The sequence below is a fragment of the Rhinopithecus roxellana genome, chromosome 3 (genome assembly GCF_007565055.1).
Source record: "Rhinopithecus roxellana isolate Shanxi Qingling chromosome 3, ASM756505v1, whole genome shotgun sequence".
Classification (NCBI taxonomy): domain Eukaryota; kingdom Metazoa; phylum Chordata; class Mammalia; order Primates; family Cercopithecidae; genus Rhinopithecus; species Rhinopithecus roxellana.
Genome location: NC_044551.1, coordinates 169,877,339 through 169,890,840, shown reverse-complemented (window position 1 = coordinate 169,890,840; position 13,502 = coordinate 169,877,339). Strand labels below are relative to the sequence as shown.

At 53.3% G+C, this 13,502-nt stretch overlaps 1 protein-coding gene across 1 annotated transcript in view; it reads right to left on the bottom strand.

Moving 5' to 3' along the window:
• Positions 1 to 13,502, bottom strand: part of PHYKPL (5-phosphohydroxy-L-lysine phospho-lyase) — a 26,198-nt gene extending 12,696 nt beyond the window's left edge. Inside the window, exons 1-8 of the mRNA XM_010361872.2 lie at positions 13,133 to 13,502; positions 11,736 to 11,854; positions 9,960 to 10,119; positions 4,745 to 4,819; positions 4,029 to 4,116; positions 3,835 to 3,951; positions 2,244 to 2,326; positions 1,745 to 1,970 (exon numbers count right to left, since the gene is read on the bottom strand). Coding sequence (XP_010360174.2) covers positions 1,745 to 1,970; positions 2,244 to 2,326; positions 3,835 to 3,951; positions 4,029 to 4,116; positions 4,745 to 4,819; positions 9,960 to 10,119; positions 11,736 to 11,854; positions 13,133 to 13,191 — 927 coding nt within the window. The 5' untranslated portion in view covers positions 13,192 to 13,502. The remainder of the gene's footprint in view (positions 1 to 1,744; positions 1,971 to 2,243; positions 2,327 to 3,834; positions 3,952 to 4,028; positions 4,117 to 4,744; positions 4,820 to 9,959; positions 10,120 to 11,735; positions 11,855 to 13,132) is intronic.

Below are 13,502 nucleotides of genomic sequence, written 5' to 3'. Positions count from 1 at the left end.
TTGTTGTTCCCCTTACACAATCCACTTGATTTCCTGCTCAGCCTTCCAGACTCAGATCTGGTCTTGCCTTCTGTATGAAGCCTCCACTGCTTGTCCCACAGCTCTTCACCCACCTCTTGCCTGGGATGTCCTTTGTGCTATCACAGCACCGTGAACACACTACTTCCACTGTCATCCTCCACACTGTCATGACCATTTGTCTGTGAGCCTGTCTTTCCCCGACTGAGCTTGTCTGAGGCTCTGTGTCACGTGGACACAGAGTGATGGTTTTTGGCTGAATGCACCAAAGTGTCACTTCCCTCACCCCTAAGGACCTTATCCTGCCTTATCTATCTTGCCAAATCCTGACATGTTTCAGTCCCCAATTAAAACTGGCTCTTTTTGAGGAACTTAGTGAATTCTCAACCCTCTGTCCCTGCCCTTCCTCCTCTGGGCCTCCTCGTCTCCTCCCTGGACCAGTCTCCCTTCCTCCAGTTCTTTCTCCACCTGAGCACCAGAGATCTTTCCAAAGGGTACTCTCTCCAGGATTAAAACCCTCCTGTTGTCCTCAGTCTTCAAGATCAGTGCAGACTCCTTGGCTCTTTCCTGTGGGTCTGCTGCTTCCTGCCATGGTCCTCTCACCTACTCTGTAACTGCTGCCTCAGGGCCACCGAATATGCTGTCTGTCAGCTTCACTCAGGGAAAGCTCTTGACTCTGTACCTCAAAGACAGGGAGCCACTGCAATGTGAACTCTGCTCCTAGATCATGTGTTACCCAAGTAGACCACACTCCTCACGCCTCTTAACCAGCTCAAGTTCCAGCACCTGACACAGGGCCTGGCACAGAATGGGTGGCATCTGTTGGAAGGAAGACAGGGACTCGTAGTTTTTTTTTTTTTTTTTTTTTTTTTTTGAGACGGAGTCTTGCTGTGTCACCCAGGCTGGAGTGCAGTGGCCGGATCTCAGCTCACTGCAAGCTCCATCTCCCGGGTTCACACCATTCTCCTGCCTCAGGCTCCCCAGTAGCTGGGACTACAGGCGCCCGCCACCTCACCCAGCTAGTGTTTTGCATTTTTTAGTAGAGACGGGGTTTCACTGTGTTAGCCAGGATGGTCTCGATCTCCTGACCTCGTGATCCGCCCGTCTCGGCCTCCCAAAGTGCTGGGATTACAGGCTTGAGCCACCGCGCCCGGCCAGGACTCGTAGTTTTATATATATTTTATAAGACAAGGTCCCTTGTGACAGCTTTTGGATTGACACTAATTTTAAAAGATGTTTTATGGGCCGGACGCGGTGGTTCAAGCCTGTAATCCCAGCACTTTGGGAGGCCGAGATGGGCGGATCATGAGGTCAGGAGATCGAGACCATCCTGGCTAACACCGTGAAACCCTGTCTCTACTAAAAAATACAAAAAACTAGCCGGGCGAGGTGGCGGGCGCCTGTAGTCCCAGCTACTCGGGAGGCTGAGGCAGGAGAATGGCGTAAACCCCGGAGGCGGAGCTTGCAGTGAGCTGAGATCCGGCCACTGCACTCCAGCCTGGGCGATAGAGCGAGACTCCGTCTCAAAAAAAAAAAAAAAAAAAAAAAAAAAGACATGTTTTATGTTTTCTTACCTGACCTGGCTATAATCTCCTTAAGGACAGCGTCTTGGAAGTGTGTGCTGGGCACAGTGCTAGCCCTGCAGCCTTTGCTGACTAAGGACAGGCTGATCATTGGGGGCCTATCAGAACCCATGTTGCTCCCTTGACTTAGAGCTGTCACTCACCGTGTTGAAGTACTCAACGCCGGTGGCTTCAAATGCCCTCGCCACAGGCTGGGTTGTGGCCACACAGGCAACAGGGTGGCCATTGCCAATGGACTTGCCCATGGTGACGATGTCAGGAACAAAGTCTTTTCCCTGGAGCTGGAAGGCCCAGAAGTGCTTGCCTACTCGGCCAAAGCCAACCTGGATCTCATCTGCAACAAAGACCCCTCCGGCCTTGTGGATGTGCCTGTGGCAGAGGACAGATGATTGACATGGGGGCTGTGGTTGGGAGGGATAAGATCAGGAGTCAGGAGGTCTCGGGGCTTTGCATCCTGGCTCTGCCAGCAGTAAGGTGGGGGCCTTGGGCAATGGCTGGCCTTCTTTGGGCCATTATTTCTTTAAGGGCTTTGTCTCAAAATTCTGGCAGTCAGGGCAGGCTGAGGTTGGGATTTGGACCGGAGGTTGGAAAACCCCATTAGAGCCCTGCCCTCCCTAGGGCAGACCCTCCCCACCTACTCACTCTGCCACTTGGGAGAAGTAGCCAGCAGGGGGAATGATCTGCCCTCCCACACTGGGCAGAGACTCAGCGAAGAAGGCTGCAATCTGTGAAGAGATGGACATTGGGAACACGACCATGGAGGTGTGCAATGACCGGCTTAGCCTGCCCTGCTAGTGCTGGCTTAGTCCAAGCAAGACAAATCATCATCATTGCTGCACCCCTACTTTGGGCTCCACGTTACATCTGAAGGTTTGTGACTCAGTTTTTTCTCAGGCCTCCAGGCAACTCTTAACACCTGCATGCCTCCAGGCCCCTAGTACTTGGCATGCTCCAAACTAAATGCACTGATTTTTCCCCCGTAAGCCTGTTCCTTCCCTGTCCCCCATTCTTGATCCATGCCCCCTCCCTCAACCCATCAGTCAGCACGCCCAAGGAGTCTACCTCAGCCCGCTCGCTAAACCTACTCCTTGCTCTCTGCCTGGACATGCCTGCCTCCTGCAGATCTGCCCGTTTCTTCCTTGGACTCCTGCAGAGGCCTTCTAACTGAATGACTCTTCCAGTCCATCCTCCACATGGCCACCAGGGTGACGATGCCTCAACCCAGAGAGCTGAGCATGTCACTGTTGTTTGAAACCCCTCAGTGACTCCTTCTGCATACGGCAATGATTTCCCAACTGTATTCTGCCTTCCAGGTGGGAGGGCAGGGCCACTCGGATGGGATACTGGTCCCCCTCACCTGTTGGAATCAGAGCAATCTCCTTTTTTAGGTTTTATGGAAGTAGTCGCGGAGCACCTGAAACGCATAGGCAAGGCTTCCCTGGTCGGGTTCTGCTAACCTTTCCGGCCCCACAGGCTGCTTTCTTTGTCGTACCTCCTGTGTCTGGCTCTGTCGCTCCTTCAGTGAAGCCTTCAGAGAGCCCTCACCTGTTGCCAACAGTCTTCTCTCTGTTATCACTGTGGGTAACACACCTCTCTCCCCGATGTCTGTGCCTCCACTCCATCTCCACTCTACTGCCCCTTTCAGGCCTCCCCACAGCTCACTTGGGGTCTACTGTCCACTTCGTGGTCACCTGACCTCAAGCTGCCCCATTCAGATCTATCCCCTACATAGCCCTGGAGTTGGAGAGCAGCGCCAGCCCGAGCTTAGCGCTTTCCCGCTTAAGACTCTGGTGGTTCCCGGGGGCCTCCACGGCAGAACTGCAGCTGCTCAGCCTAGTTCTGGTGCCCTCTGGCATGTGGACCCTGCCTGCCTCTCCAGGCTCAGCTCCTGGCCACACATTCACACGGTTCCTCAGCCACCCGTCGGGATGCCCTTCCTCTGCTACTCCCCACCCCACCTGGAGTGGCTGACCCCTACTGTGTCAGGGAGCACCTCCTCCAAGGACCCCCCTTGACATCCCCCAAGGCCTGCTCAGGCTCTGGTTGCCTATCATGCCCATGCTGGTGCACTCAGACTCTCTGCTGAGCCCGAACTGCCCCTACCCCAGATTCCTGGAGGGCAGGGCCTCGTTTGGTTTTCTCTCTGGGTTCCCAGCATCTAGCACAGTGGTGGTGACAACAATGGAGGTGACATTAACTGTTTGCTGGATTGGACAGGCGCGGACATGGTTACCTTCCTGCCCTTCTCCTGTGCACTGCTGACCACATGTTTCACCTCGTTGGCATAGGCCACAGCTGGGTTGGGGTGGTCCTCCCGGTAGGGACCCCGGTAGGTGTCTGGGAGAGGTGCCTGTGGGGAGTGACAGCACCACGTTATCCGGGCTTGGGGACAGGCACCGACCTGTTGTTGAGTTGGGCAGTGCATACCACGTGGACCCACTCCTTCTGGCCATCCAGGCTGCGGAACTTGTAGGGACTGATGTCAATCAGGGAGCTCAGGTGGCCGTGATACGCACTGGGGAGGAGAAGGGAGGGTAGGCTCGGGTCTGGGCAGCTCCTACTCCCTGGCCCAGTCTGACCATGGTCTCCCCACCCTTGAAGACACACAGGGGAGGCCAACTTTCCTGACAGAGCCCCCAGGTTCTTGGGAACTTGGGAAAGAGCACAGGCTTTGGAGTCAGCAACACTTCTTGCAAGACTGCTGACTGGCTATGTGACAGCACCTCATCATTTAACCTCTCGGGGTTGTTTTCTCTGCTGTGAAATGGGGTGGGAGTTCCTCTTTCTGGTTTATAATGAATCTTAAATGTGTTGATACTGTCAGCCTCAGCTTTGTGCACATCACACACTCAATTCATGGGAGCTACTGCTGTGGAAGTTTGAACATGCAAAATGTTGTGGGATCACCTTTGACTCCCTTACAAAATGCACTCTACTACCCAGAGCTGCCTTCCCAGAATGGTGGCCCAGGGTGACAGAGCCTCCGGGAAGTCTCAGGCCTGGTCCTCTGCCTGCCACGCTTGTCTTCAGTAGCCCAGGCCCCTTATCCTCCCTGCCTAAGGCATCCGGAGTGAGTCGCACAGATCCCCAAGCAGCCTGTGGGCCAGGCTTCTGGACACGGTAGGGCTGTGAGTTGCACTTACTGGTCTAATACCACCACGTCCTGGTGTCCTGTGTAGTGGCGAGCCAGCCTCAGGGCCAGGTCATTGGCTTCTGACCTATGACCGAAAAGGTGAGCATGACTGAGACAGTGGTCCAAGAGCTTCCCAGAGAGAAATGCTGAGGGCAGAAGGACCCTTCCAGCAGCAAGAATATTCTCAGGACATCAATTAGTCAGTCACTTACTTATTTGTTTGGTATACATCAAATGCCTCGTATGTACTAGAAGCTGGGGGCAAAAAGAGTAGGTAAAACAGGCCAGGGGCGGTGGCTCATGCCTATAATCCCAGCACTTTGGGAGGCCGAGGCAGGCAGATCACGAGGTCAGGAGATCGAGACCATCCTGGCTAACACGGTGAAACCCTGTCTCTACTAAAAATACAAAAAACTAGTGGGGCATGGTGGCGGGCGCCTGTAGTCCCAGTTACTCGGGAGGCTGAGGCAGGAGAATGGGATGAACCTGGGAGGCGGAGCTTGCAGTGAGCCAAGATCGCGCCACTGCACTCCAGCCTGGGAGACAGTGAGACTCTGTCTCAAAAAAAAAAAAAAAAAAAAAAAAAATTGGTAAAACAGACACAGCCTTGGCTCTCCTGGAATTTACATTCTCGTATGTGTCATGAAACTTGTTTGGAAAAAACTCAAACCATTGTTTTTCCTCTGCTTTCACACTACAACAATCAACACAGAAGACTTCTGTGACTCCAAAAAATATGTAAGGATTTCTCCCTGCCAGCAGGCAAGCAATCAGTTTGCAGCAACACCAGCTGGATATCCTCCAATTCAATTCCAACACTATCTACGTGGAGACAGCATCAGATCCCATAGCATGAGGGCTCAGTGCCCAAGACTGCCCCACAGCCCCCTGAGCACCAGTAGCAAGTCGGCCTCTGGAACTTCTTTTCTTTTTTTGTAGAGATGGGGTCTCACTATATTGCCCAGACTGGGGGCTCAAGCATTCCTCCTACCTCAACCTCAAAGTACTGGAATTATAGGCATGAGCCACTGTGCTGGCCACCTTTGGAACTTTTTTTTTTTTTTTTTTTTTTGAGACAGAGTCTCACTCTGTTGCCCGGGCTAGAGTGCAGCGGCGTGATCTTGGCTCACTGCAGCCTCTGCCTCCCAGGCTCATGTGATTCTCCTGCCTCAGCCTCCTGAGTAGCTGGGATCACAAGCGCCCACCACTACGCCCAGCTGATTTTTTCTATTTTTAGTAGAGATGGGGTTTCACCATGTTGGCTAGGCTGGTCTCACATTCCTGATTCTCCTGCCTCGGCTTCCCAAAGTGCTGGGATTACGGGCGGGAGCCACCGCACCCGGCCCCCCTTTGGAACTTCTGACCGACTGGCTTCAAGTTGAGGTTCCCACAATTCCCTCTGTAGGTTCAATTAATTTGCTGCACTGACTCACAAAACTAAGGGAAATACATTTACTGGTTTGTTATAAAGGATATTGTAAAAGATACAGATGAAGAGATGCATAGGGGGAGAGATGAAGGAAGGCCATGGAGCTTCCCGTGCCCGCCCTGGGCACACCACCCTTCAGGAACCTGCGTATGTTCAGCTATCTGGAAGCTCTCTGAATCCAGTCCCCTTAGTTTTTATGGAAGCTTCATGACAGCAGCATTCCTTCCACCAGGACATGGGGTAGGACCCTCTCTGGAATGAGAGTTTTATGACCCACCATCAGAAAGGTGGGGAAGATTAGAGTCCTGCCTTCGGCAGGTGAAAGGAAGGCAGGAGAAGGTTAGAGTGATTGTCTCCTGAGGCCTGACATCCAATGTTGTAACAAAAGAGTGTAACAAGGGCTGTGGGAGTTACGAGCCAGGAACTGTGAATAAAAATGAATGTGTATATAGATATGTGTGTCTGTGTATTTATATATATATGTGTGTGTACACATATATATACCACCACAAAAGCCAAAAAAGAAAAAGTGATCCTTTTTCTTTTTTTTTTTTTTTTGAGACGGAGTCTCGCTCTGTCACCCAGGCTGGACTGCAGTGGCCGGATCTCAGCTCACTGCAAGCTCCGCCTCCCAGGTTCACGCCATTCTCCTGCCTCAGCCTCCCGAGTAGCTGGGACTACAGGCGCCCGCCACCTCGCCCGGCTAGTTTTTTGTATTTTTAGTAGAGACGGGGTTTCACCGTGTTAGCCAGGATGGTCTCGATCTCCTGACCTCGTGATCCGCCCGTCTCGGCCTCCCAAAGTGCTGGGATTACAGGCTTGAGCCACCGCGCCCGGCCTAAGTGATCCTTTTTCTAAGTGCTATGATGGATGCTCTGGGAGAGAGCCAGAGGGAGCATGTCTATGGGCTGAGCTGCCACCCCCCACCCCCAGTTTGTGTGTTGAACCTCTAATCCCCAGTAGCTCGGAATGGCCCGTATGTGAATGGATATGGAGATAAGAGAGGTCATTACGTTAAAATGAGGCTGTCAAGGGGCCCCTAATCCAATCTAACCAGTGTCCTTATAAGAGGAAATCTGGACACACAAAGAGACATCAGGGACACTTACACACAGAAGACCAACCAGGGCCATCTCCAAGTCAAGGAGAGAGGCCTTAGAAGAAACCAACCCTGCCAACACCTTGATCTTAGACTTCCAGCCTCCAGGACTGTGAGAAAATAAATGTCTCTTGTTTAAGCCACTCAGTCTCTGTTATTTTCTTACGGCAGCCAGAGTAGACCAACACAGAGGGTCAGTGGAAGTGTCTTTGGGGAGGTAACTCGTGTACTGAGTCCTGAGGGAGAAGTTTCTAGGCAGATGGAGCAGCACACACCAAGGCCTTGTGAAGGAAAAGAGCTCAGTGTGCTCAGGGAACCAGGAGAAGATGATGGAGGCCAGCGCCTAAGGAGGGCAGGGTAGGAGAGGAAGTGGGGAGACATGCAGGGGCCAGGTGCACAGGGCTGGGAAGGAGCCTGAGTTTTCTTCTCAGTGCCATGTGAAGCCACTGACGAGTTTTAATGAGAAAAGGAACATGAGTCAGCTCCCATTTTAAGAGGTGGCCTCTGGCTGTGTCTAATGGAGTCGACAAGAATAAAAGTGGAAGTGAGAAGACCAAGGAGGAGGATGCCAGGTGAGAGCAGGTGGTGGCCATGGAGATGGAGAGGTGGAGGGAGTTAAAAGGCATCATGGAGATGGAGGAGGCAGGATTGATGCAGGACTGGGGAGCATGTGGTTTCTGCCTTGAGCAGATATAGGTGGTGATGCCCTTTACAAGGCAAGATGAGCAGGGGTGAGTGGGGACAGTCTTCTTGGGCAGGTTAGGGAGAACAGTACCACGGTCCAATCAACCCTTTCTTGCTTTGTGGACACATGAAGCTGGAGATGTTTGTCAGATGTCACAGGCGCAGTTAGAACCTCAAGTTGGAACATATGCGAAATGTCTGGGCTCAAAAAAATTTGCGAGTCACCAGCACATGGATGCTATTTAATACCAAGAGAATGGAAGGTAGCACCTGAGGAGAGGGCTCAGAGAAAAGTGGCCCAAGACCAGCCCCAAGGAACAGAGGAGGAATCAGCAAAGAAGACAGGGAAGGAGTGGCTAGAGAAACTGGCAGAAAACAGGAGAGCACAGCACCCTGGAAGCAAGAGGAGAGAGCACTTTTGGAGAGTGGTAACTGTCAATTACTGCCGGGACAGGGTAAGACAAGGCAGCAAAGAGACTGCTTTGGATCTGGCAACATAGAAGTCACTGGAATCCACACAGAATAAAGCTGGTGGCATAAGAATGCCCCTCCTCCACCACCACTGAGGAAGCACCAGCTTCATGCTGTTTCCAGAGGCTCCAGCTCTTGACATGGGAAATGTCTGGGCTCAAGTTCCTTTCTTTGAATTGCTGTTACCCCATCTGCAAAATGAAGATGGTGAATTCCACTTCCTAGAAATTATCTGGGGGGCAGAGATGACTGTACTATATGAATGGCAACAATAATCATTACTATAATTCAATGCCACCACCTACGATTCGTTGGAATGTTCTCTCCCAGATACACTGTAATCACCTGCCTGTTTGTCTCCACTGCCGATCCTAGTGTGAGCTACCATAACCTTTCACCTGGCCACTGAACTGGCACCTAACAGTGTCCATTCTTGCGCTCCGTTCCCTGTAAGACATCATTTCCTGATTAAAGCCTCTGATGGCTTCCCAATGCTCTTAGGATAAAGACAGTCACTTGGCGGAGAAGGCCCTAGGTGATGGGCCCTGCTTCCCTCCCAACAGCTCACAGCCTCTGCTTTCCCTTAGTGGACTTCTTTCGATTCCTCAAGTGTGCTGGGTATCATACCCTTTCCTGCTTCAGGGCCTTTGCATGGGCAGTTGTGTGTGGTGACCAACTTTGACAAGAGTTTTGCCGAGACTAATTTTTTTTTTTTTTTTTTTTTGAGATAGAGCCTCACTCTGTCTCCCAGGCTGGAGTGCAGTGGCACAATTTTGGCTCACTACAAGCTCCGCCTCCCAGATTCAAGCGATTCTCCTGCCTTAGCCTCCTGAGTAGCTGGGATTACAGGCACCCACCACCACGCCCAGCTAATTTTTGTGTATTTTTAGTAGAGATGGGGTTTTGCCATATTGGCCAGGCTGATCTCAAACTCCTGACCTCAGGTGGTCTGCCCACCTCGATCTCACGAAGTGCTGGGATTACAGGCATGAGCCATCGCGCCCAGCCTTGACGAGACTTCTGATGCAGTGGCAGTACCCTTCCTTCCTCCTCTTCTAGTTATCTCCTAGTCAGCTCTTAGCTTAACATCCCTTCCTCAGGGAAGGTTTCCCTGTACCCCCAGAATAGGTCAGGTCCCCTCACTATTTCTAGGCCTCATGATACCCTGTACACTTCCTCCAGAGCCCTCCTTGGAATTCTGTATTTCTTTGAAGAATCACTTGATGTTTTTGTTCCTTACTGAGCAACCCACAGGCAGGGATTTTGGCTGTATCCATAAGGCAGAAATAAAGAAATGTATTACCTCACTAAACCCCAGCAATGATCCTAGAAAGGAAGTAATAACATCCTTCAGTAAGAAACAAGGAAACTGGATCCAACAGAAAAAGCATCAGGGCCTAGAGCCGGGAATCTCAGGAGCCTGGTGCAATGGGGGCTGCCTCTCCCTGAGTCCACACTCGGTCGGCTACACTACACCGGGCCCATGTGAGCGACTCTGTTATCACCTCACCCTCTTCCCGGGGGCTGGCCACAGTCACTTACCCAGAATTCAGGAAATAGAACACACAGAGCGGCTCCGGCAGCGTCTCCGACAGCCTCTGTGCATAGTCCACAATGTTGTCGTGCAGGTACCGGCTGTTGGTGTTGAGCACCTGGTTCTGTTCATGTGCTGCTCGGACCACGAGAGGGTGGCAGTGCCCGACTGGAAGAAGGCCACCTCCATCACACAGCTGGCTCCGCTCAGCCAGTCCCACTGGGCCTCCCCCAGCCCTAAGCTATAAACCCAGCCAGAAGAGACGCAGTTCTAGAGAGAGAGGTAGAAAGAGGGGAGTCTGAAGGCAGAGGAGGGAGAGAGAAGCTAGTTGTAGAAAGGCAGATCCAGGAGTTTCTGAGATTCTGGCAGAAGGAAATGTTCTTCAGCAGAACCCTGTCTAGAAAGCCCATGTCTTTTTTTTTTTTTTTTTTTTTGAGAGTCTCACTCTGTCCCCCAGGCTGGAGTGCAGGGTGTGATCTCGGCTCACTGCAAGCTCCGCCTCCCGGGTTCATGCCATTCTTCTGCCTCAGCCTCCCGAGTAGCTGGGACTACAGGCACGTGCCACCATGCCCAGCTAAGTTTTTGTATTTTTAGTAGAGATGGGGTTTCACTGTGTTAGCCAGGATGGTCTCCATCTCCTGACCTCGAGGTCAGTAAGCCTGCCTTGGCTTCCTAAAGTGCTGGGATTACAGGTGTGAGCCACTGCGCCTGGCCTAGGAAGCCCATGTCTTTAAGGAGGACTTTTTTTTTTTTTTTTTTTTTTGGAGATAGGGCCTTACGCTGTCGCTCAGGCTAGAGTGTAGTGGTGTGATCATGGCATTCACTGCAGCCTCAGACTCCTGGGTTCAAGTGATCCTCCCACCTCAACCTCCTGAGTAGGTGGGACTATGACACCAGTCACCATGCCTAGCTAATTTTTAAGTTTTTTTGTAGACACAAGGTCTCATTATGTTGCCCAGGCTGTAAGGCCTTTTGAGGCTTGCATGACAAAGGTGGGGTGGGGGTGACTGTCAACTTTTTCACTTCACCAGCCAAGGGGGCTGGTGGTAATCTTGACTGCCAAAGGCCAAGGATAGTAACAGTGAGTATGTACTGAGAGCTCACCATGTGCCAGGCACATTCAGAGCAAGCTACATAAATTAACACATTGAATTCTCCTAATACCTTCAAGTGGGTCCCTAGTATCATTATGTCTTTTGCAGGTAAGCAAACGGAGGCACAGAGAATTAAGTAACTTGCCTGAGATCACAAAGTTAGTAAGTAGGGGATTTGAGCCCAAGCAGTCTAAGACTAGAGTCTCTGCTTTTTTTTTTTTTAAATCTCGACTTTATTAATCTTCCATGTCCCTGCTGAGTCTCAGATTCCCTTTCTTTCCGTCAGCTCTGGCAGCCTCATCAGGATGACTGAATTCCTGCTTCAGCTCCCTTGCCCAGCACCTAAGATGGCCAGTGGGGCTGAAGCGCTGCCTTGACTCCAGCACTTGGCCAGCACTGTGCTACGCCGCTGGTCACAGCTGGGCCATCTGCCATTCTGTGAGTTCATCATCAGTCCCAAGTGGAACTAGACCCACAGACCTAGATTGCTGACTCCTGCCTGGTTTAGCACAGCTCCAGACTGCAGAATTCCACAGCTATATTGCAAAGGCTGAGCCTCTTCTGCATATTGATAGTGCCTCAACTCAACCCAGGTTCTCCACACCTCTCAGTAATCTCAGGTCATCTTGGGACCAGGCTCACAGCCTTGGCCTCCTCTCCTGCCCTGCCAACCTGAGGTACGATACTGACCGTGAGCCACATTGTTGATGCAGTCGATGTATTCTGCCCCCTGTTCATCGTACATGTACTGCCCTTGGGCACGGACAATCTTAACAGGATCCTCGGGAAAAAAGAGTCTGCAGGAAGAGCTGTGGGGACAGGCAAGGAGTGGACAGCCATGTCTGAAGACGGAAAGGGTGAAGTCCACTCATCACAGGCCCCCGCCCACCCCTTCCCAGTTTCTGGGGGAAAAAACGAAAGCTTGAAGGGCAAGGTGCTGCTTCCCTGCCTTGTCTCCTCACTCCACAGGTGGTTGCAAAGGAGGAAGCAGATGGGGTAACAAGTTGCGGAAACTTGTCCGGGCGCGGTGGCTCAAGCCTATAATCCCAGCACTTTGGGAGGCCGAGACGGGTGGATCACGATGTCAGGAGATCGAGACCATCCTGGCTAACATGGTGAAACCCCGTCTCTACTAAAAAAAAAATACAAAAAACTAGCCGGGCGAGGTGGCGGGCGCCTGTAGTCCCAGCTACCCGGGAGGCTGAGGCAGGAGAATGGCGTGAACCCGGGAGGCGGAGCTTGCAGTGAGCTGAGATCCGGCCACTGCACTCCAGCCTGGGTGACAGAGCGAGACTCCCTCTCAAAAAAAAAAAAAAAAAAAAAAAAAAACAAGTTGCGGAAACTTAGAATTGTTTCTTAAAGCTTTTTAAGTCTCTGTGGCCTCCTGGCTCATTTCTGCATGTGGTCACGTCAGTCTCCTGGATCCTGAGACAAGGTGGCTGCCCCGGCCCACGGGGCTCCATAAGGCTGCGTGTCCTCCATGGGATGGGGCAGGGCACCAGCATTAGGTGGCTGGCTCTCAGCCCTAAACGCTCCTTGCCAGCCACGTGGTCCTGCTGCCCCTCGCTGGGTGCCAGCCCTAAGCTCCAGTGGGAGGCTACCTCACCCACCTTCCCACCGAGGGCCCCTCACAGGTCAAGTATGCTGCCTGTGAACCGACTCCCCCGACTCTCCCTTCGTCTGCCCTTTCAGCTCCCTCCCTGGTCACTCTGGAGACAGGCCCACGTGCGGCTGACGGGCCACCCTGGCTGAGGTCCTCTCAGGCGCCAGGGTGAAGGTCTTTTCCGGGGTAAAGGCTGCCAAGCGAGGCTGCAGCAGACTGGACAGCGGTGACGGCGGGGCTGTCTCCTGAACGGGGCGGCTTGGAGACGGCGCTGTCGGGGAGGAGCCTCCGGAGACCACCCACCGGGACGGCCCAGTGCCGCCGCCTTCCCGGCCCTGCGAAACTCCACTGCTGCCGGGTCCGGGGTCGCACGGGCTGGAGAGCAGCGGCCTCCTAGTCGGAGGCGCGTGCGTCGTGCGTGCGTGCGCCTGCCACCCTGCGCAGCCCCGCGCAGCCCCGCGCCACCAGCCGCACGCCCGGGTACCTGATGAGCCGCTGCCTCAGGGCCAAGGTGTCGGCCTTCGAGCGCTGGTCTGCGGCCATGGCGGGTGGCTGTTAGTGGTTGTCAAGAGGCCGCGGGGAGACGTTGCCGCGCGGGCTGGTCCTCCAAGGCCCCGCCCCGGGCCCCGCCCCTGCGTGGGTCGGGATTTGGGGCTCGGGTTCGCACTCGGGCCCCGCCCCCAAGCGCCCTTGTAGCGGTGGTTGATTTCTTCGCTTGCCCACTGAGCCTGGCAGCCTTCTGGCCCGTGGTCGTGCCTTGGCAGTGCCGCGCAGGAACTCGAGCGCTGCCCCGTCTCTGGTTCCGGGACCGGCCGCAGGCCTCGTCCTGCAGGCTCCCGCGGCTTCCCTTCCGG